Raw genomic sequence first — 25,783 nt, 5'->3', positions numbered from 1 at the left:
TCCATGATCATTCATATTTTGACTCTTTCTTTTGAAAATCTCTTAAAGATGTATTTGTAAAATTTCCTGTCATGGTAAGAATTCAGCCTTTGAGATTTGAAGAAAGTCCACAGTTATCATTCAATCAATAACTCAAAAGGTATTTCTTAAGCACCTACTCAGTACATTTGGCTTGAACTAGGTGCAGTGGGAACAGAGGGGAAGTAAGATTTCACGCAGATTGGAAAGTTGAGCTTGGGGAACTGTGTGAGTAAACAACACAAGAGAGTGATGTGAGGCTGATGTGGGTAGTCTGGACCATTAATGCTGCAGGGCTTTAGACTTCTTCTAATTCAGACAGGATATAGGTCAAATGTGTCCTGATGCCAAGAGAGAAACTTTAATTCTCTTTTAAATATTAATACTTAGTTATAATATCTCCTATCTTTAGCAGAGAATCATAGTGTAGAGCATGACTTGCCCACCAGCACTTCTTACTCCCCATCAGAGTGTGTTTTTCTCTACAGAAGGTGCTAAACATACAGCAACTTCTAGTTTGCTATACATTCTATTTAGTCTATGGTCTGCCTTCTCCCATTAGAATGTGGTACCTGAGCCCAGTCCCTAAACCTGGAGGGAAATATGAACAGAACAACATCTACCTCAATGATACAACACTTTAAAGGCAGAGATTGGCACTTATATTATAATCTAATAGGTTATATAACATAAACTAAAATCCAATAATTGCTAGTTATTTAACAAATAATTTTTCACCAATAACTGTGTGGAAAGCTCTGGTCTTTGTGTAAAAGACCTTAGGAAACAAAGGATAAAGAACCTCATCCTCATAAGTTTTATATCTTGGATGCAGAAGAAATAAAATAAAAAGTAAACATAATTCGCCCTGACCGGTTTGGCTCAGTGGATAGAGCGTCGGCCTGCGGACTGAAGGGTCACAGGTTCGATTCCAGTCAAGGGCATGTACCTTGGTTGCGGGCACGTCCCCAGTGGGGGGTGTGCAGGAGGCACCTGATCGATGTTTCTCTCTCATTGATGTTTCTGGCTCTCTATCCCTCTCCCTTCCTCTCTGTAAAAATCAATAAAATATATTTAAAAAAAACAAACAAACAAAAAAAACATAATTACTTATAATTATGTAGTAGGTTAGAAAATGATATGTACTGTGGGAAATAGTAGAGCAGGATTAGGGGGATAGGCAGGAGTTGCCATTTTAAATGGATTAGGCAGGATTGATCTGATTAAGAAAGGGGATGTTTGTGCAAAGTTTTGAAGGCAGTGACCAAGTTAGCCTTATGGATAACTGGAGAAGGGGTCAAGAAAAGAGGATATCACAGGATGTAAGATGTGAAACAGGTGGGAGGATGGAAGGACTGGAGGTGGCAGATTGTTGGTGTCTAGATCCTAGAAGAAGTGAGTTAGATTAAAAGACAGGAGATGATGGTCAGAAAGGGTAATATGGGAAATTGAGATTGTAGAGGGGTTGCAGTTACTGGTAATTACAAGGTCTAAATCTATGATCATGGAAGCAAGTGGTTAAATCAGAGTAGAGGATAAAATAATTGGTGAAGAGAACAAGGAAGTGAGGCATCTAGGTATTGCAAAGATGATCTGCGTATGTACTGAAGTTGCCAAGAACTAAATAGAAGTACTGTTGGAGAGTGTGGCAAAGAGTGAAAGCAAAGAGTGAAAGTTCTCTAGAAATGAGAAGGCATCATCCTGGGCAGTAAATGCCTGCAATAATTCAGAGTTCTGGGCGATATGACCTGAGTACAGAGTGTGAAAGCTGGAAGGGTTTAGAGATGAGAGAGGTGGAAAACCCTGGAAGTGGCAGTGAGAGCTAAGGAGGGCAGCTACCTGCCTCCAGGCCCAGTGTCCTGAAGGCTTGGGGAGACACATTATTCATGAAGTCAGCAAAGGAATCCCCGACCTCAGGGGAGAGCCAGGGTTCATCAGAGCAAGAAAGAATGGGAAAATTAATAGTAAATTAATACAGGGAATTCTTCTGGAAATGGACTATGAATTTTGGAGAGGACAAGGAGGGGATTCTAGGTTGTAAAGGAGTGTAGATGGGGGAAGAAGAGCCATCTAGGGATAGAGTATGTGGGGGAAATTAGGGCATCTGCAAGTCTCAGACTCCTTGAAGGGACTGGTGTAAATGTGTGGAAGAGAGATTAGTCTTTGTGGACTCAAGGTAGACAGTGGTAGTGAGGCTCTGAGTGGTGAGGGGGAGGGGCAGGTTCTGGGGCTTGATCTGGATTCCTGTGGAAGGTAGGAGGTCTGAGGAAGCCTACTTTAGTTCTGGTTTGACAGGGTTCACTTTACCTGATCTGCCGATCTGCCAAGTGGGAGATGGGTTTCTTTGAATGCCTTGGGATCCCCGACTCCAGATGATGAAGCTGACTGCCTGCAGAAGTGCACAATACCTGAGGATTATACCTGAAGGTGGCACAAACCAGCAATATTTTAGAAGTGAAAGGGTTTACCGAAGACTACCTAAGAACTACCTACCTCTTCCTGGGGGAATTTGCTTCTTGCTAAATATAGTTCCATATGTGTAATATGTAAATTATATACACATGTGCACACAACTAAATAAACAAAACAAAAATAATTAAGGAACATAATAAAAAATAACTATATTTCAATGTAGAATGTAAAGATCACAACACAAATTTTTAAAAAGTGGAGAGATCACCTACATCTGAAGGGAGCAGAAAGGAATTGATGGCCAAGATATGGAAGTGAGATAAGTATCTAAATTGCATGCTGGAGAACTGGAAGGACTGTAATACAGGGAAATGCCCAGAAAGCAGAGAGAGGAGGCACACATATTGTTCAGGACATAGGGCATTAGGGGAGAAGTGAAAAAGAACACAGAGTTAGATATAGGTAGATTTGTTTGAATTTCACTATTCAGGTGGCAGGAAATAAATCACCAAAGGCTTTTTATTGTTTAGTAGGGTAGTAATGTGATATATTAAGGACAGTGTATCAGGAAGCGAATCTGGCACTAATGCATATATTGAATCTTAGTGGTAGATGACCAAGGTAAAAGACTGTGAGAAGTTGTTACAACAAACTAAGGGAGAGATGAATGTAAAGAGATCTAGATAAAAGTAAAGAAGTCTTGGTGATTCACAGGTTGTTGGGATTATGGTATAGGGAGCAGTCAAGGTTCACCACAAAGATTTAAAGCAGAATAACCAGAAAAATAACATAATTAGCAGAAATGTCAGTCAAGTCAGGAAGAGCTACAGATGGATAGGAAGATGGTTTTTACCTGAGACTTACAGATTTGGAAGTCCTAGTGAATCTAAGTGGAAATTCCAGCAGATTGAGAATTCAAGACAGCAACTTACATGAGACTTTGGAACTACGGATATTAATTGGTGATCATGTGCAAGAAGGTGAGACTTACTAGTAGTCATGTTAATTCATGAAGCCATCAAGGTGTAGTCTAGAGAGATGGAAAAATAGTCAAAGATATAAGAAGATGATTAGTTATGAGAATGGAAGAAGTGATAGAATGTCTACCCACTGTTAAAAGATGGAGGATATTTAAACATTGCTAAATGCTAGCTGCTAAATAAAATTAGGAAATCATTGTTGGCCTTTGAGTGAGTGATTCACTAAACAGATAGAGGGAATGATATTGGCAAAAAGGAAAACTCTTTTCCCTCTGAAAAGAGAACAAAGACAATTTTAAGTTTGTTGTGTGTGTTTTAAAGTTATTTAGATATTCTGGGTAATACAAAGGTATGATTGGGGCCATATCTTAAGTATTCAGACTTGGTAGAAGTGTTTGGGGATTTGAGGAGAAAGAATTAGAATAACTGAATGTGAGAAATGATGATGGAAAGTCAATGAGATGAATAAAAGCAAGGCCTCGGGGCTAAGTGAGGTAAGAAAGGAATTTGGAAGAGACACAATCCTTAATATGCCCATGACAGTACCCCATAAAGGCAGCTTCAGATGCTAAGATGTATGCTGTTGCATCACCCCATTTGTGTCTGATCTACTTCTGTTTATTCAACTTCATGTTTAGAATTATTGGGTCAGAAGCCTTCCTTCTGTCCCATGCTGTGGCTCCTCTGGAATTTGTCGCTCATTCTGCTTTTCTTTGGCCTTTGGACCTAAGAACTCTTTTTTTTTTTTAATATATTTTATTGATTTTCTACAGAGAGGAAGGGAGAGAGATAGAGTCAGAAACATCGATGAGAGAGAAACGACCAGCTGGCCTTTGGACCTAAGAACTCTTTTTTTTTTTTAATATATTTTATTGATTTTCTACAGAGAGGAAGGGAGAGAGATAGAGTCAGAAACATCGATGAGAGAGAAACATCGACCAGCTGCCTCCTGCACATCTCCCACGGGGGATGTGCCCGCAACCCAGGCACACACCCCTGACCGGAATCGAACCTGGGACCCTTCAGTCCGCAGGCCGACGCTCCATCCACTGAGCCAAACCGGTTTCGGCGGACCTAAGAACTCTTTCATGGTTTCATGATCCAGTGGCCCCTTTACCTCATGAGAATTCCCCACCACAGTCCTTCACCCCAGGAATTCCTAAGGTGAAGGTAGTATGAAGAGGGCATAATCTGGATGATTACATGGCATCTAGTGAGGCAGAAAACCCATCAGCAAAGTGATGAATACATTGTAAATTTTAGCAAAGTCTCTGGTGATAACAAAGATGGAAGAGCATGTTAAATATGAGCTTTGAACTTTAAAGAATAGAGGTTGATACTTTTGGGAGGTAGGGCATGGGGAATAACTCTACAAGCAGCCAGTGAGAACAAGGAGATTAAAGCATAGGTTGAAGATTTACCCAAACAATAATGAACTCTGACAAAACTGAGTTTTGATGAAGGAGAAATAGGAGTTGGACTGTTTTGGGAAATATGAATAATATGGAACAAGAATTCTATAGTATAATATGGACTAAAGATTAGTTAATGATATAGTGTCAAAATAAATGTCCTGAATTAACCACTTCTATGGTGGTTTTGTAAGAGACTATCCTTTAGGAAGTATACACTGAGGATGATGAAGAAAAGCATTGGAAATTTATATATTTGTATAAGCAAGTACCTAGTAAAATTCCAGCCAATGAAATTAAACGGGGCAATTATTATTAATAATTTAAAGTATTATAGAAGATTTAATTTCTAACTTATAAAATATTTAGGTGATAATCTTTTTATTATAATTCAGAATTTCCTTTGTCTGAGCCCAAAAGTAAAATTTAAAATACTAATTTAAAACAAATTTGATATAATTTAAATCAATAAACTGCATCTACTTAAGGTATCAATCAATGGATTTTGATAGATGTGTGGATGGACCGAGAAACTACCACCACAGTAGGCATACAGAACAATTCCATCCCCAAAAGAGTTTGCTTGTGCCTCTTTGCTGACAATGTTAAAACATAAAACAGTAAATGAGTCTGAATTACTGGGCAGCTGATATACCTAGCAGAGAGGGTTTTGATGGCCTTTTAAAATAAACCTTTCATATTTTAAATACCTTGCATCTTAAAATATTCCCATAAATTAAAAAGAATTGCACATGCTATAAAGCACATGTTGTCCACCCATCATGTCATTTAACTCACACTCTATTTTTTTAAATATGTTTTTATTGATTTCGGAGAGGAAGGGAGAAGGAGAGAGAGAGAGAAACATCAATGATGAGAGAGAATCATTGATTGGCTGTCTCCTGCATGCCCCCTGGGGATTAAGCCCACAACCTGGCCATGTGCCCTGACCAGGAATTGAACTGTGATCTCCTGGTTCATAGGTTGATGCTCAACCACTGAGCCATGCCGGCAGGTCTCACATTCTACTTTTTAAAATGTTTTTACAACTCAGTGGATGCATAAAGTACATGAACAGGGGGAGCATTTTCCCTACCTCATCAGCAAGGAAACAGAACCTCAGCAAAGTTAAATTATGAAGCCAAGGTCAGAGGACAGGCAGAGAATAGAACAAGCTGCCTGCTGCCCTTTCCAGATTTGGCTTCCAGTGCAGAACTGGAAATTCACAAATGGAAACAGCAACTACAGACATCATTTCAAGTGCTTCTGCCTAATTAACATGCAGCTCAGAGCCATCCCCTGGCAAGAGGTTGGGGAAACACAGTTGTAAATGGAGAAGTGCTCCCCCATACTGAGCAAGTGCCAACCAATCTAATTCAGGCAGTTGGTGAGATGTTCAGGCTGGGGCTTTGGTGTTAAAACTCAAAGTTTCCTTGTGCATGGAAACAAAATGAATTTCGAAAAGGGCACTGAAGCATTTAGGGAGGTCTTTGGCACTGAAGATAGAAAATAATCCTACGGGGAGAATCTAACATCTTCATCTATAAAGTGGGACTGATGAGAGAAAAAATAACGACATGCTACTTGTGTGAAAGAATTATCTTGACCTAAATGGGGATTATTATTGAGTCATCACTTAAGAACTTATAATAGTACAATTAGCAAGGGTTTTAAATCATACTTTGGTATAATTATCTTTCTTTATGGTATTTCCTATTGCATATAGTGTTAAAGGGGAAAAAAAGGCTCTAGTCAGAACTGGGTTCAAACTTGGTCTCTGTACTTACCAGCTTTATGACTTTGGGATGATACTTTGCCTAAGCTTTAGTTCCCCATCTGTTAAATGAGCATAGTAATGCTTTCTTCATAGGATTTTCACAAAGTTTCAATGAGATAATACATATAAAGTGCTTAGAACAGGCCCCCAGAGTAATTACTTAGTAAATTATTATTTTTTTATTCTCTCTAATTTTAACCTATTGTATATATAAATTTGATTTTCAAATGGCAGAGTAAAATATAAATACCTTTCTGGTCTTTCAAATGTAATTACAGGAAAACCAAATGCTAACTGAACTAAAATTCACTTTAGGTTTTAATTTATTTATTTTACTTAGAACAAGTCTTTATGATATAGGGCATTCCTTTGCTGCTCTAATCAGTGCACACCTGTGATGCAACTTCAGCTTTAAAAAATATAATGTAGAAAATGCATTTTTACTACCCTGAGGCATTTCTTTTACCTCCTTAGCTATGGCATTTGTGGTTTTGACATGAATTGCGGTGTGATTTTTTTTTGGGGGGGTGGGGAGGAGAGAGGACATTCATACCTGCCAAGAGTCGGAGAGGAAAATAGGAAGAGCCCCTGGAACTCTAGTATGTGAGATTAAAAACATTATTCAGAGCAACAGAGTGGGAAACCGGTGAATATTTTGGCTTTTATAAAAAGGGAGTGTGCCTCATAAACAGGACAGTTGGAATGTATGGAAAAGTTCCAGTTAAAACAAGACACAAAGCACATGACTAATATTGCTTTTCCAAGTTAGACAAATGCAGCTTTAACCAGACTTTGCCTCAGGGGGGACTCCAGAGCCCTCCCTGAATCTTGAGATTTTGATCCCTTTTGAAGTTCCAAGTCCGAAGTTATACTGAGAGGTGCTGTGTTTTGACCCCCTTCTTTCTTCCTGAGTTTCTCCCACTTTCTCCCAAATTCCCACCAGGTGAGTGAGGGTCAGAAGACAAGCTGATGTGCTCAGGTAAAGGAGCAACTGCAAAACTAAACGTGACCCTCTTCAGGAATGGTTATTGTTGTATGTTGGATACCTGGTTGGCCCACCAAGAGAAACTACATTGTCTAGGAAATAATATAAACTGCAAAGTTATTTTCGTATGTAAATGACAAATATTCTTAATACTCTTTTATCTCTTCCTCACATCAATGAATATATATTAAGGTGTAGATAGCATGTAATCTAAGAACAAACAAATTTTAACCAGGTTTCAGCATGGTACCTACCCTTCAAAACCTGTCAGGCCCTCCTTAATATGGAGACTTCTTCATCACTAACTGGCATTCTCTTTCTCCTGTCACATTTCCTGTCACCTCAGTATGGAGGTGTACACCTGCTGTACAGTATAATTAATAGTTCCCCCTTTCAACTGTTCTCATGCAGAGCATGAGCTATATAGTCATCCAGTGTATGCTGCAAAGTTTATTAGATAGTATGTAAATGAATAACAATGAGCACCCTTCTTGGGATGGCCTGTTTGAACACAAACGAGTGTCATTAGTGGTTTCTCAGTGATTCTTATTGTAAATTCCGTCATGAACAGTGTTTTGATTTATGCCATCCCAGCCCACTTTAAGTTCTGATTCAGGTCGGGATTGCCCCAAACAGGGCAGGGCAGATGGATGGAATGTGCAGCGGTGCCCCAACATTTCTTAACCTGCCCAATATTAAAAGTGGCTTTTCCCCTCTTTACTTCCCAAAAACCTTTATGACAAGCATAAAATCCTCCTGGACTCTCATGAATTTTTTGCTATGTAACAAGGGAGGTTGAAACTTGTCTCTGAAACATAAAGATCTATAATAATAAAAGCGTAATATGCTAATTAGACTGGACGACCTTCTGGATGAAGCCAGGGCTTCAAGGGAAGCCCAGGTCCTGGGTGCCTGCTGGCGGCCAAAAGGAAGCCTGGGTCCTGGGTGCCAGAGGGAAGCCGGTGCTGGCAGCCAGGGGAAGGAAGGCCTACTCTTGCACGAATTTCGTGCATCAGGCCTCTAATTACATATAATAAAAGCCTAATAAACCTGGTTAGTGAGAGGAAAGATAAAGTGCTATTTCTTAACATTGGCATCATATGGAAGTTCTCAGAAAGAAATTACTCAACCTTATGTGGGGGAGGAAGGGGTCAATTGAAATCTGATTTAGATCTGAGCAATAAGGGGAAAAAAGCAAATGCAATTATATTGCTTTGTTCAATAAATGGGTTTTGGAAATGAAGATTATTTTAAAATGTAAATAATCAAGAGTTGTAAACCTAAGAAATTAAACTGCCAACTTGATCTCAACTTAGGATATCATTTATTCATCAGACATTTCTTGAGTGTGTTTCAGGCACTAGGCTCAGATTCTGGGCCTAAAGAATACACATAAGCACCTTTCCTCCAAGAACTGCCAGCCTAGTAGCCTTACTTTTCCAAGGAAAGAGAAAAAATGAAAAACAACAACAAAAAAAACCACCTCTTCAAAGTGTATGGTCTATTTCGTGTAAAGTAATGTTCTGCTTTAAATTTGTAAAAAAGCATTTACGTTAATCCTGCTCAAGTCTTCCCCTCATTATCAAAACTTGGGTGAATTTTCCTTACATCAGAAACAGTTCTGAGACACAACCCAGAATGGGGGCAGCAACTCCATGATGATGTGAGTGGCTCAGACTCCTTTACCCTTTTGCCACCCTTAGCATTAGCTTCCAGGAGAAAGGACCTCTTGGGTCTGAAGATTGCTGTTGCTGGTCTAGACATCCTTCCGGACAGCTAGTGCACTATCCCCAGTTGCTCTGAGTTCTGGCCATTAATAGCCCAGAGCTGCCACCTTCTCCAAAGAATTGGCCTTCATCAAAGCAAGCCACATGGCTCAGGGATGTCTGGAGTTTAACCCATCCTCACCTTCTAGCTCTCCTCCACCCCCTGACTGCTCCAAAGTAGCACAACATTGTCATACCATTTGTGCTCCAAGTTCTGGGTGGAATCAGGCTGAGGCCGACTTCAACTGCAATTACATCTTTGCTTGGCACCTTGCCCAGTCCTGACCTTCTTACCTCACTTCCCTTTTCAATAAATCACTTGTCAATAATCTCTATCTCAAGTTCTTCCTCTGGGGAGGTAAGACAATGAATGTTTCTTATGATATCCTCATTCCCTCATCTTTTCTTCTGAGTCTCTATATAAGAACTGAACATTATTATACCACCATCTATTCCTCCAAATACAGCTTTAGACTATCAAACCTAATCTCTAGAATAGCTAACAGAAAAGACAAGAAACAAATCCAAGCTGCTTTCCACTAAACATAAATATGGGTGTATGTTTTTCAAGTGCAAGTAGAGGCTAAATTATTTAGATAAACTGGTTTTCCCCATAAAGATACCATTTTCATTTTCATGAGCCGAATGCTTATTTGCTACAAGTTTGAAACAAATGATATGGTAGAGAAGAGGAATACTCTGCTGGGTGTTGCTAAGGAGTAGTACTTTTTGAATGTATAATTTTATAGCAAACTACAATAGTTAAAATGAATTTTTCAATTAATTGTATATGAGCATAGATGAAATATGCATTTGTTGCAAAAAATATTTTAGTAAACTGAAGTTTTGCCACAAATACATTAATTTAGTTATATCTGCTTCTTTGTCTATTTCAACAGTAAAATTATATTTCATATATTCTGAATACTAGGTAAAAGAGCAAATGAAAAATGCTAATAACTGAAGAATGCGGTTTTGTATTATGTTTATATGAAGTTCAAGGGAAAATAAGTAGGAGAAAGAGAGAAATACCAGAGTTATCCTATTTCCTTGTTCCCTGTGTTTTGAGATACTGCCTCAGGCTCTATCTTCCTCTTAATCCATCTGGAGATCTTCAGAGCTTTCCACCTTTCCTCCCAGGCCCCTTTCCTTAATCCTTATTAAAATTGAATTGCCTTTGATTTTATTTCCTGTGCCTGCTTTTCCAAGAAGTATCCCTAACCACCCCTTCCCTCCCTATGTTTTTGTAGGGGCTTTTAGGAAACAGTTCCTTAATCAAAATGTGGAATAACTAGGTAATGGCAAATTATCTATTTATTCGTTGTGATTTTTTAAATCAAATGATAGCATATATTAAATTTCTGTATACAAGAGAGCTTTTAATACTCAGGTAATATGTTTTAAAGGTTTCTGTAAAATGTACATGACCATGATACACATCAAGAGCCAGGAATACCCAAAGTTATACTTCAAACTTGATTCTATTTGTGGGCGATTTGCCTAGTTTTGAATGCTATCAAAGTATATTATGGACCCATTATAATAGTGCTTACTTTGTTGTTGTTTTCTCAAGGAAGTAGCTTTTATAATTACCCAAGTTTAATTTAATTTGTAGAGTAAATGTAATTAGGAAGGGAATACTTCCTGGGGAAAAGTGCATTTCTGCTTTTTTCACAAATCATTCTGTCTAGGAGTAACAAGAGAATTTTGAATGATTTATTCTTAATATCAAGGACTATAATATTTATCATTTTTAGTTGTTCCTTCTTCCAGTTAACTGTGGAGATCCTTTAAATTTTGCTGAAATTTTATGGCATCAATTTTAGAACCGAAAAACATTAAAAGTGTTTCCTAAAACTTTCACTGATATGATCACTTGATTTACAGAAAGATCCCAATCTAAACATTGAACCTTCTATTGTCTTTAAATTTTTTTTGTCCATTTTCTTCCTCCTTTCACTTCTATGGATTAAACACTCTCAAAATAATATGAATAAGCCCATCATCTAAATTAAAGAACATCCAAGAGAGTGTCATGAGTACACAGTTTCTCAATTTTTGTTTATTCTATCCTGTTAACAATGGGTATTTATTATACCTCATGAAATAAGTTAAAGAAGTCATCTCACATATGCCCTAAACATTTAACTCTGGGAAAAAACTCAAAAACTATTCAGATTAAGTCAATGTTCACTTTGCAAATTGTGAACAAAATGAAGGTGTTCTAAGACATTTTCAGAAATCCAATTATAGTCAATAGTCGTGCCAAAATTTTACCTGTGATAGATTGGACTGATGTGTGTATACCTGACTAAGTTAGATCTTAAGAATCATTTTTAAATAACTAAAATACAGTAACTTTTACCTTAATAATGATTTTTATATATTAGTTATATTTTTAAACCTTTGCCTTTATGACCCAAGTGACTTTATTTTAAAGACAGCCAATTACATTTACAACAAACTTAAAGACACATAATGCCTTCTTTTTTTAAAAGCTAGAATTAAATACACATTTATGTATGAATATATGTATATATCCAATTAACTCATATATTAATTATAACACTACAATAGTCCCGTTACTGAGTGTCTACTATACCATAAGTGCTATTCTTGGCATGCATATACTTGCTCATTTCATCTCCTATTGGTATTTTTTATAAGTGGTTAGCCCAGTGATATTGTGGAGGAAATGGAGCCCCAGCGAATTTAGGTAACCAGCCTAGGGGCACATAGCTACTATGGAGCAGTGCTATGAAAATCTCGAACTTTGTTCCCAGTATTCATTTAGCAATACTATCTCATCACATTTGTTACCTCCAGTTGTAACAAAATGAGAGAAAAGCAAGACTCACAGCCCATGCTTATGAAGGAATAAAATTATTCAGAAAGTACAAACATACTGATGATATGATGTTAAATCCTCCACTGATTTCTGTCAAGGCAGCACATTTTTTAATGACATGTGATTTGTGAGGCACTTAGGACTTTTAAAAAAAGTACAAAAGAGGGTTCTGAGGCTATGTGGTTTAAAATATTATCCTTCTGCTTCCATTGGCTTAAGAATTTCCAGTACAATCCATTTTTAAAAAACTATCCTTAATGAAAACACGGTGCTAGAACATAAAGAACAAGGTCTTTAATGCACAACACTGGACAAATACTGGACAAGAAGCTCCCACTGTCCTAGAGGGAAGAAGAACCACTCAGGCACACCCTCTAATGAAGTGTCAGCAATGACAGCTGCTAGAAACCAACTCTGGAAAGTCGCCTTCCTGTGATGTTGAATCAGGGATGGGAATGAACTGAGTAGACCCAGAGGCTGATGAAAAGCTGCCAGTGTCAGTAAACAGAAGTCATACATCGATGTGTGGGCAGTGTAAAGCTTTCTATTTGCACAGAAGTGTGTGTGAGAGAGACAGATACACACACACACACACACACACACACACACACACTCCTAACACGTAGTAACAAATAGCCCCATAATAGCATATCCATTTAGTGTAAAGAATTGCTATAATTAGTGTAACATTTTTGTGTTAGGTTTTTACTTAATTGCATGTTTTAAAGTTCAAAAAAAAATTCCTTAAAATGCTATTTACCAAAGTGTATCTGGCTTGTCTTCTGTAAATTCTAACCATGACACTCTACAGCAATAACATTCGACACTATTCCCCTGGAGTTCAATTTATGGCCTTCCTCTAGTTCTGCAGAACCGTAAGGCCTACCCACCTCCTCCATATCCATTTATGGGATCAATTTCTGGTAGTTCTGTAGACTCTGAGAAATGTCAGCTTTTAAACCTAAAAAGTATTGACAGAACCAAAGTCTCTATCCCTCGTAGTCATCATCCTTAGGTGTCTAAAGTTTCAGAACAGAGGTTGGCCTAGAGCTTTTTAAAGGACGAAGCCAAGAAAGCAGAATACAAAGAAAACACATTTTTGTTCATATATTCATTATTTACCTCATGTGCTATGTAAGTGGGAGCCTAACTTGAACTTGAATTTGGGTTGACCTAGGACAGAGTGAGAAAACCATTACAAACATGAGGAGCAGAGCTGTAGGATCTGCTGCTTCCTTCCAGGAGATTGCAATCTTAACTGCCAGAGCAAAAGTCCTACTGAGTCAGTAAAAGGCTTGGTCAAGTATGATCTGCAATAACCTTAATTCCATGTTCCAATTGGGTTAAGTTTAAGAGTTGTAAAGAGTTGGTAAAGGTCAAGTTGGGTCTGCAAATGTGCTTGATTTCTGGACTTAAATTGGTTTTCTTTCTGGAAACAAGTAAGAAGGTCACTCCTTCTTCTGACTACTTTAGGAATAAGCATCTTTTACAGTTTTGCGCTAAGCCAGTTGGAAAGATTTTAGGCTATTGGAGTCTTCCTAGTTACTAGGAGATGGCCACACTGGTAGTAAAGGGACCCCAAAACAGTATTTATTTTTGTCCTTGGAATTCCAGGCCAGTGCATCTATATTAGTGAAGAAGTTTTAGATAATGTATTTTAAAAGTTGATATAAAGCCAAGGACAAAGGGTGCAAGGGGATACAGAGAGGAGATAATAGAACAGCAGGGATGTTAGGGAAGGATACTTGCAGCTTAACTCGTTGCTATCTTGGGAGTTACAGGGAAGAGTACTCACTATCACCCCAGTTAGCACCTCTCTGCTATGATTACTCTCCTACAGTTCCTCTCTCTTCTCACTGCAAACACCTACGCCATTTCCAGGTCTGAACTGTTTTAGCCCTGTTTTCTAGAATGTTTGGGGCAAGCAGAAGAAGAAGAAAAAGAGAAACCAACTGGATGGGGACAGCTAGAGACTTTGTGGGCTCTATTCTCTTTCAAACCATCATGTCCATGTGTGATTGTGCATGCACACAGAGTCTTCTTTCATGCCTATTACATTTTTAAAAGAAACAGGCACAGATTAGAAGAAACAAAGAGGGATGGCAAAGAGACATACTAGATATCACTGCCTCAGGGGAACCGTCCCTCTAAAGCAGTGATGGGGAAATAGGAGATATCTGTATACTATTAACAATAAAAAATAGTTTTAAAAATAAAAATAAAGCAGAGTGAGCATCTCCTCACTATGTTCATAGTGCCCTGATGGTCTCTCCCTTGTGCTTATCACATTGTGTTTCACTGTCTGCTTATATAGTTCTCTTCTCACCTGGACTGTGAGGTACTTACAGCCAGCATGTCAATGCTATTTACTGTGTGCCTGTGAGTGAGTTGGACAGTATGCTGTGGTTTCCAGTGTCCTTGGGATATTTCAGAGTAAACAGTAAAGGATAGAATGTAGGAAGCATGTAGGGATAATATAGAAAGGATGTGGCTCTGGCTGGTTTGGCTCAATGGATAGAGCATTGCCCTGTGGATTGAAAGGCCCCAGGTTCAATTCTGGTTAAGGGCACATGCACTGGTTGCCGGCTTGATCCCCAGTAGGTGGTGTGCAGGAGGCAGCCAATCAGTGATTCTCTCTCATCATTGATGTTTCTCTCTCTCTCCCTTTCCCTTACTCTCCAACATCAATAAAAAAATATATTTTTTTAAAAAGGATGTGATTATGCCACTAAAAACTCACAATAAAGTAATTTATGACTCATTGTTATATTTTATGTGTTTAAGTCTATAATGATGAGCCTCTTTCTAATGGTGTAAGTAGTTTGTGGCTAGAGGAACAAAGGTAAATAGTTTCTAAGCACAATTATGTTATTAAAATGTCACAGCCAAGTGTGGGTATCCACGGAAAAGTGAATTGGTCATGAATTAAAGTGGTCCAGTCAGAGTAATTAAATGAACTAAAACAACTCATTCATTTTAACCACTTTACCTTTAAAACACTGAATCATATCTGATTCTGTTATCCTTCAAGTCAAAATAATCAATATTAACACAAATTAATTATAATATATGTCCTTCAAGATTATTTCTCAGGAACGTCATTCACTATGACTCAATGTGGATTTTCCTGTTGAGATTGAAGTCTGTATTTGATTATTCTTACAGGAAAAATTCTAGATCCAAAAACACCTCATTGGTTCAGATAATATAAATACAGTGAAACTTCAACACATTAAACACTTTGGAGGGTCCTCTACTATTGGAGGAGAATTCAAGCCAAACCCCAAAACCTATCTAAAATCGTATTTCTACCACTCTTATTTCCCCCAAATAATAAAACCAAATAATAACTCTCCAGGAAATGCAGTACTTATTAATAGCAATGAGCAGGTTAACTCCTCCCAAAAGAAGTTGTGTATTTTTTGATGTCATGTACTTAAAACTATTGTCATCTTATTTCAGTTTTCAAAAAACATTTTGGTCTAGAACTGTATACTTCCCAGTAGGAAAATAAGCCATAACCCCTCATTTTGTCTTCCATTTCAGAAAACAGCAGATGTGCATCTTCGAATGCAGCATCCTGCACCAAGTGCCTTGCGCTAGATCCAGAATGTGGATGGTGTGCTCAAGAGGTGTGCCTAATTTTTTTTCTTTCTTTGTTCTTTTTTTTTCTCTTTTCTGTTTTTCTCACAATTGCCCTTCTCTCTAGCATAATTTCATTGCCCTGTAACTCCGTACCTTGAAGGTGTATCAGGAAAACGATACTGATGAGCATCAGGAAAATTTTATTTGGTTTTATGCCTGGAAACAGCATATCTGGCTGAATATAAAGTATAACCTTTTTATTAGGAAAATTATGGTAATTTTGAAATGAAGTGCAAACCATTTTATGTTTTCCATCTGTTCTATAGAGAAAATTGGCAAACACAGATAGTAACTTTTGCTTAGGTCAGAAGGCTTTGTGTGAAATTCTTGTTGCAGCTTGGCGCATTCGGTTACATATCCAAGTTGGATCGTTGTCTTGTACTTGCTTATTAAAGAAAAGCAAGCTAATTTATTGGTCAGTTTCATTTGTTTTATTTGCAATACTTGGAGTTAAGTGATTTATCCTATCATAACATTGTATATCAATTCTTTAGTAACTTATGGAAAATGGGGTGCTTTTCTTTTGACATGTGATAGTGTGTACATTTAAATTCTGTGGTATAGAAAATAATTAAGAAATGTTTATTGTTAAAAATTTGTGTTTTACATCCTAACAAGAGAAACATATCCCAATAACTTCTTAGTAAAATAATTATAATGTATTCCTTCTCTAAAGTAGTTTTGTGGGTGGTGTTGTTGGTAATCTCTAATTAGAACCACCTGTTATATAAGTTGTAATGAAGAAGCCATCTGCTAATTTGGGGTGAGACTGCGTAGGTAATTTTGTATTTATTTATGTAGCCCCTGAGAATTTGAACAGATAGATCTTTAATGGCCTTTTGCTTGGGATGAAGAGAAACCTCTAGCTTTACTTCCTCTGATTTAGCTCAAAAACTGCACCTACCATCATCTTTCCAACCTCTCCTATTACTGCTTGCTCTTACGCATCCCCAAGGAGGAAAAAAGAAAGGTGAAAAGTAGCAAAAGATAGTGGATGTTATTTTCTTTCACGAGGCAAGGCAAGAAAGTGGTAGGGTAGGGGTTCATGGAACAGTAGCCATGTCTGAAAGTAAGTGCCCCTCCTACTGACAGCCTCAAGGCTTCTGAATGTGGCCTGGGTTTTACCAGTGACAAAATCAGATGTCACTCCAAATTAGAGTATCTCTGTCAAGAATGCGTCATAGCTTGATGTTTCCTGACCCTAACCCAATACTCCATTTTACATTTTTACTGTATCACTAAGGAAGATCCTTAGAGTCATGGAGTTTGGGCCAACTTGACATCAGTTGCTGAGAACTTTAGTGTATGTAGTTTAGAAGAACTTTCAAAAGATGATTTGGAAACCCAGTTGTCAGCTAAATGCACCATGCCAGCCATATAGAAGGTCTGGTTCCAAAGGGTTCCTCTCCATCTCACACCTCTGCTGGCACAAAAAATCTGGAGAGTCACAGTTATGTGAGTTGTAATGTCAGTCCTGCCAGGGGAGAAGGGATTATTCAGAGGAATGGCCGGTCAAATGGAAGGAGGTAAGCCAAGGGAAGAGGTGGGTGGCTGCCAGGGCAGAGAAGACAAAATCTGTTTATGCTCTTGATCAAATCCCCATAAAGGGATCTCAGAAAATATTCAGAAATGAATTGGCTGTTCATGTCCCAAAATATTCTATGTACTGAAGGGTAGTCTACGGTAATTTAGAGGTTGAAAAAGCAGGCTCTGAAATGAGATCACCTTGGATTCCAATCCCAGTTCCATCAATTTCTAACCATAGTACCATATTAACATGTGCTCTGAACCTCAGTTTTCCCTAGCTTTAAAATGGAAATAATAACTGCACTTATGACACACTGTTGTGAAGATTAAGTGAAACAGTGTGTGGGAAGCATTTGGCAAACAGACATTGCTTAAGAAATGGGAGTTGTTATTATAAGAACTTCGGTGAAACTCTGGAGCAATTCATTCAGGCTTGGGAAAATTGGAATTGCCTGTGTTAAGAACACAACCCTAGGTGAAGCAACCAGTGTTAGGACTTGGCCACTAGCCACATCATTAACAGAAGGAGCTGTCCACTCCTACAGGCTGACCTGACATCACCAAGAGAAAGAATGCAGTGGTTGGTTTTGAAAGATCGCCCACCACTTAGGTATGCATGCAACTGATGTCTATTATTCCTCAATCAGCAGGGTAGAGGGACAGAGAAGGAAGATGTGGTTTTATCTGTTCTTAAGCCTGGCTTATATGATTTTCAAAGCTGGTCAAAAGTAAAAGAAAAGTTGGAGGAATGCATTACCATCAAACCAAGAAATGTACTACAAGAAATGTTAAAGGGACTTCTTCAAAATGAAGAACAAAAAAATTTAAAAATATATGAATAAGAAAATATCGCAAAGAAAACTCTCACTGACAAAGGCAAACACATAATAAAGGCAGTAGTTCAACCAACACTAAGCCAGTACAAAGGTTAAAAGGCAAAAGTAGGAAGATCGTATGTAATTACAATAGTAAATTAAGGGATGCACACAAACACACAAAAGAAGGTAGAATAGATTGAAAAAAAAAACACATAAACATGGAGGGGGTGAGTAAAAATGGTAGTGATTTTAGAATGTGTTTGAACTTAAGCGACTGTTAACTTAAAATAGACTGCTATAATCATAGCTTGGTATATATGAAGCACATTGAAACCACAAACCAGAAATTTACAAGAGATATACAAGAAATAAAGAGAAAGCAATCCAAACACAACACTGCAAAAAGTTATCAACATACAAGGGAAGAGAGCAAGAAACTAAGAAAATAAGAGAACTACAAAAACAATCAGAAAACTATTAATAAAATGGTAATAAGTACATACCTATCAATAATTACCTTAAATGTAAATGGATTAAGTGGGCCAGTCAAAAGACAAATGGATAAAAAAGAAATGGTACCTACAGGGTGTCCCAAAAAATGTATATACACTTTAATAGCTGACTCAATCACATTTTGAAAATGAAATGTATTTTAATAAATACTGCCTTTATAATTATTCAAAGTGTGTATACATTTTTGGGACACCCTGAATATACAATAGAATATTACTCAGCCATAAAAAGGATGAAATCGTACCACTTGGGACAACATGGATGGACCTAGAGGGTGTTGTCTTGGGTGAAATGAGTCACAGTGAAGGACAAATACCCTATGAATTCACTTATATTTGGAACCTAAAAAGCAGAATAAACAAACAAAGCAGAAACGAACTCATAGATACAGAAACAAACTGATGACTCCCAGATGGGAGTGGGTTTGAGGGGCTGGGTGAAGAAGGTGAAGGGATTAAGAAGTACAAATTGGCAGTTACAAAACAGTTATGGATGTAAAGTACAGCTTAGAACAGTGATGGCGAACCTTTTGAGCTCGGCGTGTGAGCATTTTAAAAAACCCTAACTTAACTCTGGTGCTGTGTCACATATAGAAATTTTTTGATATTTGCAACCATAGTAAAACAAAGACTTATATTTTTGATATTTATTTTATATATTTAAATGCCATTTAACAAAAAAAAATCAACCCAAAAAATGAGTTCGCATGTCACCTCTGACACGTGAGTCATAGTTTCGCCATCACTGGCTTAGAATATAGTCCCTAATATTATAATAACTATGTATGGTATCAGACTTATTAGGATGATCACTTCACAAGTTATTATAAATGTCTAATCAGTATGTTATACACCTGAAACTAATATAACATTGAATGTGAACTGTGATTGAAAAATAAAATTTAGAAAGTTTAAAGAAACTTAATTGGTATCTATTTTTCTTCAGTATTCATGCCCTGAAGCTAAATTAATTATCAGTTTGTTGTAAACACTTTAGCTAAGAGACTCTTAAGACCTGAATAAAATTAAACCTATGACCATATAGTAGATATACATATATATGTGTGTATATATATATATATATGCCTAGTTATTTCACTAGTTATATATAGTGAAATAACTAGAACTAAGAATGACAACTGTACTATAAATCACAAAGCAATCAATAAAGAAAAACAAACAAAAAACCCTCTCTGTGTATTCTCTCTCTCTCTCTGTTCTTTTTCTTCCCCACCCCCACCCATCTCTTCCTTTTTAATAACAAAAAATAAAAGATTTCTAGAAAATTTACACAGGATATATACTCAATTTGCTTACATTCTTGTGTAGCATGTAAATCTGCCATTATATATATATTTTTACCTTCTCTTTCCCTCCATGCTACAGAAAAGCAATTGAAAAATATTGAAGATAAACAGAACCTTATCAATATTACCTAGTTTGCCGCATGTTCATTTTTAACATATGTGAAGGACTTGACCAGTCTCTCTTCCTCTCCTGCCTGATATGTCACATACAGGTTGTGATTGCATAACCAGAAGTTTAGAGGGCAGCCGTGGAGCATAATTATATTAAAATATGATACAAAAGGCATTCACTATCAAAATGAAGATGATAGAATTCTTTCATTTTTGTGCAGATTGCCAAATCTGAAACTCAGGACTCAGAAATGAGGGGGATAAAACACTTTTCTTATGTATCTCCCCAGATTATTCCATTAAATGGGTGAAAGTAATAACTGAAGAAAAGCCAGCCAGGTAACTTCAACATGGCCTTTTCATTCCAAATAGGTTTTATTATTTATTTATTTATTGAAAATATAAAGTAATATCTTTTAGAAAGAAAAAGAATACTGAAACACTTTAGAGGATATTTTTATATGACATAAAATTTCCAGGACTGAAAAAAAAAATTTCCAGGACTGTAATATCAATTCAATTAATAACCTCTAAATAACTAAATTTATACTATAGAATTTGATGCCAAATTTAAAAACTCAACATTTGATTCTAGTTTTGCTGTTGTCGAGTTAATTGGGGTAACATCAGTTAACAAAACCATGCAGGGTTCAAGTGTATAACTAAACAAAACATCATCACCAAATAGGTTTTAGATGCAGACAGCTGAAGTCTGAGTTTGCTTGAGTGCTTCTTGTAGAAAAAGTAAAACATAAGAATTAGAAGAAATTAAAATGCCACAAAACACAAAAAATTAAATGGGTGTGGCTTCAAATTCTTTTCTTTTATACAAAGTGGAAAGTAGGCCACAGTGGATAGGGGCAGCATTCCATTCTTCATTTTGATGCCATGGTCTGTTCTTCCCTTTTCAACCCTAATTGTCAAATTGGCAATGTTTTTATGACTTAGTTGTGTGTGTGTGTGTGTGTTTTTCAATAGAAGTTAGCTACTTTATTCCTATTATTATTATTTCTGGCCTCTGAATTGGCCTTGCCTAAGCCAGACATAGTTCTTTCTGCATGGGCATTTACACACTATGCTTCCTCTTCGTGTATTTTCCTCCAGAAATCCCTGTAGTTCACTCTCTGATCCTTCACAGTTTTGTTCAAATGTCATCTGACCATGCTATTTAAAAATGCAAACAAGAGCCCATCTCCTTTTCACATCTTTTTAAAAAAATTTAAATGATAGCTGGCATATATTATATTCATTTCAAGTGTACAACATTATTTTTACATTGGAGTAAAAACAACCAGGCTGATTTAGACATTGCAGAATAATTGAGATTATTTGGTCTATATCAGCAAACTTATTTGGCATTTAAAGGTCAAATGGCATAGCATGATCTATACTTGTAGAGAATCAACCACACTCACTTCTTTTCCATTCTGTATATACAAATAGCAAAACCTCTGGCTGAAAAAAAAAATCAGAGTTATTTGTACTTTATCCCTTTCCTGATTTGAAGGCTTGGGATTTTTACATCTGTAAAACACATGTGGCCCTTGGTCTGTGTCCTTTCATGTGAGGCATGAATGAGCACATATTCCCCAAGCTCTGGCACAGGTGGGATTCCCCACCCCCACCTAGCCTGAGGCTTTCTGACGAAAAGTTACACATACAATAGAAGTATATGCCACTTTCTCTGAGGAACTCCAAGTTGTTTATAAACCAAATCTCACATTCTTAGTACCTCTAAGTTTTATCAGTAGATAGGGTAAATTTGAATACACAAAATTAAGGCTTTGAACATTTTTAATTTCCGTCTAAAATCTAGGTGTATGGTCAATAGAAAAGCAAATTACATTTTTTCTATTTCCATGAAGTGATTTACCAAATGACATCTGAAAAAATTGATTGGAAAGGAAATATTCTCTATTGTCTTTTCATTATATTTATATTACAAAGTGTGCTCTACACTCTAATGATCAGAACTGTAAAGGGTCACGTAGTAAAATTTTTTTCATTTTGTGAGCTACATACTTTTTCTATTGCATATTCTCCTTTTTATTGTACTATAGTATTTTAAAATCATTATAAAAAACATTTTTATCATTAAAGCCATAGAAAAAAAGCCATGGGTTTTATTTGTCCCATTGTTCCTTACTATTTGTCCAACCCTTGTTCTAAATTGAGATGGGAATTAAATTAAAATCCTTGTATGAATGTTTTTATATTGCCTAACACTATCCCATCTAATTACTCTCCACTGCCAGGGATGTCCCTGTCCATAATTAGTGAGTGATCTCATAATCAACTAATATTAAACTTAATAATCTCCATAACCCTAGGACAATCTGTGCTTCCCCTAAGTTTAATGGCCATGATTATTACATTTCCTTGCTTCATGGCTGAATTCACTGATGGTTTATTGACTCTTTGATGACAGGAACTATGTCTACCTTGTTCTATTCTGTATCCTCAGCACCTAAAATACTTCTGTCTCTGAGTAAGTATTCTTTGATTGAATGATTGATAATAATCCAGTTCTCTGAATCAGCTGAACTAAAGGAGGAATAACTGAATGCCAGATGGAAATAGCCAGGAAGGCCCTAGCCAGTTTGGCTCACTGGATAGCGTGTTGGCCTGAGGACTGAAGGGTACCTGATTCAATTATGGTCAAGGGCACATGCCTAGGCTGAGGCTTGAACCCCAGTGTGGGGCGTGCAGGAGGCAGCCTATCAATGATTCTCTCTCATCATTGATGTTTCTCCCTCTCCCTCTCCCTTCCTCTCTGAAATCAATAAAAATATATTTTAAAAAAAAGAAACGAAATTGCCAGGAAGATCACTGAGCAAATAAGTACCTAGCTAATGTGTAAGCAAATATCACATATAATTCAGGCCAACATTATATATAATAAAACATATTTCTGTACTTTTCAATACATATCTTGTTCTTAGGAAAAAAACCTGAATGATTACATGAAGAATAAAAATATAATTTTCTTCACAGATAAGATAAACTAAATTTCAAGGTTGCTCCATTAATTCCAAGTTTATTGGATGGCTCTTGGATAAACATCAACTAGCCAATGCTGAATGATAATGAACATTTTAGATTCAGTTGCAAAATAAGGAAAATTTGAGCTGCCATCTTATCTCCCTGCCTCATTATGAGCATCAATCATACTTGATTACTGAATTACTGTTGTGTGTATAAGAAGTTGGCAGATTTCACAGGCTAAGAAATGAAGATTTCCAATTCATTCTCTTATGAATTTTCTGTACTTAATTAAGCATGTGACTTCTGAGGACTCACTCTCGTATTCCAAACATAACAATATGTAATAAACATACCAGTTGAGTTCTTTGAGAACTAAAGCTTAAATTTGGAACCGCTGAATGGTCTATTTTGGATAAATTTTCTTCTGGAGCAGTCTCTCCAAAGTAAAATATTAAGTTGGTATAATTTTACAGTGATCAGTTAACAAAAGTACTTCGTTTAAATCTCCTCTTTAATATTTTCTTCTTTTTAAATAAGATTTAGGAATTAAAGCTTACTTAAAACAAATTTGCCAGTACTCTTATTGGAAACAAGCGGCTCTTTGGGATAGTTGCATAAATGGTGCAATATTAGAAGATGGCTTCTTTGCAAAATTTGTTATGTGGTTTTCTTTGGTTTTAATTGAGAGGATATGCACTAAAAATGTCAGTGATTTTCCTTCTTTTAAACAGGATTTCATTTCAGGTGGATCAAGGAGTGAACGTTGTGATACTGTTTCCAATTTAATAAGCAAAGGATGTTTGATTGATTCAATAGAATACCCGTCTGTGAATGTAATACCAACTGAAAATGAAATTAATACCCAGGTGACACCAGGAGAAGTATTGGTCCAGCTGCGACCAGGTTTGATGATTTTCAAATAAATCAATGATGATTATTAATTTGAAATTTTTACTTGCTCATATTTAATAATTTGTGGCAGGCAGTATTGTTGTAGTGAAAATAACAGTGGGCTCAGAATCAGGAAATCAGAATTCTAGCCTTTATTGTGCCTATAGCTAGCTAGCTGTGTGGCCTCAGACACTCCAGCAAACTTGACGGCACTATTTTATAATTATGTGTTTCCAGACTTGATCATGCTGTAGTGTAATTGTATTCTTGCTCTACTGCCAGCCCTGGAAGAAAGAGAACATATTTTATTCCACTCTGTTTCTCCAATGCTGGCATATAGTAAGCATTCTATAAGTATTTGTTGAATTTATTGGTTGAATAACTAATTAGTAAGAGATGTGAATTAAGCTGTCCTTAGAGCCTTTGTGACTTTTAGACATAAACTTTTAGACACAAAACTACAATTCATAATTGTCATAATTAACTTGAACAGCTTTGTGATGGCCCCTGACACTAGTACATACTCCACCTCCTATATTTCCTCTGTACTTGCCCTTCCATTGCATTGTTCCACAGTTTGGCATAAGTAATAGGCCACTAGAAATTATTCCTTTTCTGCCAGTGTTAGAGAATCCCAGTGTACAACCTCATATGGCGAGATAAATTCAGGTACACAGGTGTGCATCACTCGATTAAATGTTTAGTTTTAACTAATATGCAAGCCTTCATTATTTTATTCTGGGTGATCTTGTCCTGTCATTAAATTTTTAAATAACCATTATTGACACACAAGCTCCCTATTCCAAAGCTGAACTATTTCTTCCACACTCTTGGATTACCAGAGAAACAAAGTCCATTTCTTTTTTGGCATATTCCAAGCTTCCAGTTAAAACTGTGCTTGTCACCATATAAAACAATTATACAGCACAAAGTATGAGCAACAGTTGGAAAAGGATACACACAAAAATGAAAGTAAGATTGTGATGCTTGCCACCTTCTGTTGCTGCCATATACAAAGTGGCTTAGACAACAGGAATTTATTTTCTCACAGTTTGAAAGGCTAGGAAGTCCAAGATTTATGTGCTAGCTGGTTCAGTTCCTGGAGAGGATGAGAGAGTAACAGAGAGAGAAAGATAGAGTGAAAGAGCTCCCTTGTGTCACTTCTTATAAGAACACTAACCCCCTCATAAAAGCCCCACCCTCACAACCTGATCTAAACCTAATTATCTTCCAAAGGGCCCATTTCCAAACACCATCTCATTGTGAGTTAGGACTTCAACATATAAATGGAAGGGGCACAATTTAGTCCATAGCACTTGATAAATAAAATAATATTTTCAAAGGTCATGAAATAATTTCAGAAGTAAATCAAATTTTAGACAAGAAAACTGATTTCCAAAAAGTGGAACTTTTTATAGGCCAATATCTCTGAGTACTGTACAATAAAATTTGAAATCACTATGAGAGGATGAACAAATCCTATCTAATAATAGAGAAACATGATAATTAACCATAACTTCACTACCCTTCCCATTGGCTAATCAGTGAGATATGCAAATTAACTGCCAACCAAGATGGCGGCTGGCAGCCAGGCAGCTGAAGCGAACAGGAGGCTTGCTTGCTCCAGTGACGGAGGAAGCCAAAGTTCCCCGCCTGCCTCAGCCTGTTCTAAGCTACACTCTAAGCAACAAAGTTGCAATTATAGAAGCTAAACAAGCTCCAGATACCTGCTTTCAGCCAGCTTCGGCCTCAGAGCTTAGAGCGGCAGTGATGGCAACAATGTTTCAAT

General features: G+C 36.9%; 1 protein-coding gene across 2 annotated transcripts in view; it reads left to right on the top strand.

The window, feature by feature from the left end:
- Positions 1–25,783, top strand: part of ITGB8 (integrin, beta 8) — an 83,070-nt gene that overhangs the window by 13,052 nt on the left and 44,235 nt on the right. The window contains exons 2-3 of one of the 2 annotated variants that reach the window (XM_005872303.2): positions 15,745–15,830; positions 23,835–24,006. In XM_005872303.2, the coding sequence (XP_005872365.1) occupies positions 15,745–15,830; positions 23,835–24,006 (258 nt within the window). The remainder of the gene's footprint in view (positions 1–15,744; positions 15,831–23,834; positions 24,007–25,783) is intronic. The other variant, XM_005872302.2, reaches the window with a different exon arrangement.

The sequence above is a fragment of the Myotis brandtii genome, unplaced genomic scaffold (assembly GCF_000412655.1).
Source record: "Myotis brandtii unplaced genomic scaffold, ASM41265v1 scaffold374, whole genome shotgun sequence".
NCBI classification, from domain to species: domain Eukaryota; kingdom Metazoa; phylum Chordata; class Mammalia; order Chiroptera; family Vespertilionidae; genus Myotis; species Myotis brandtii.
This window is presented reverse-complemented; position numbering and strand designations above follow the sequence as displayed.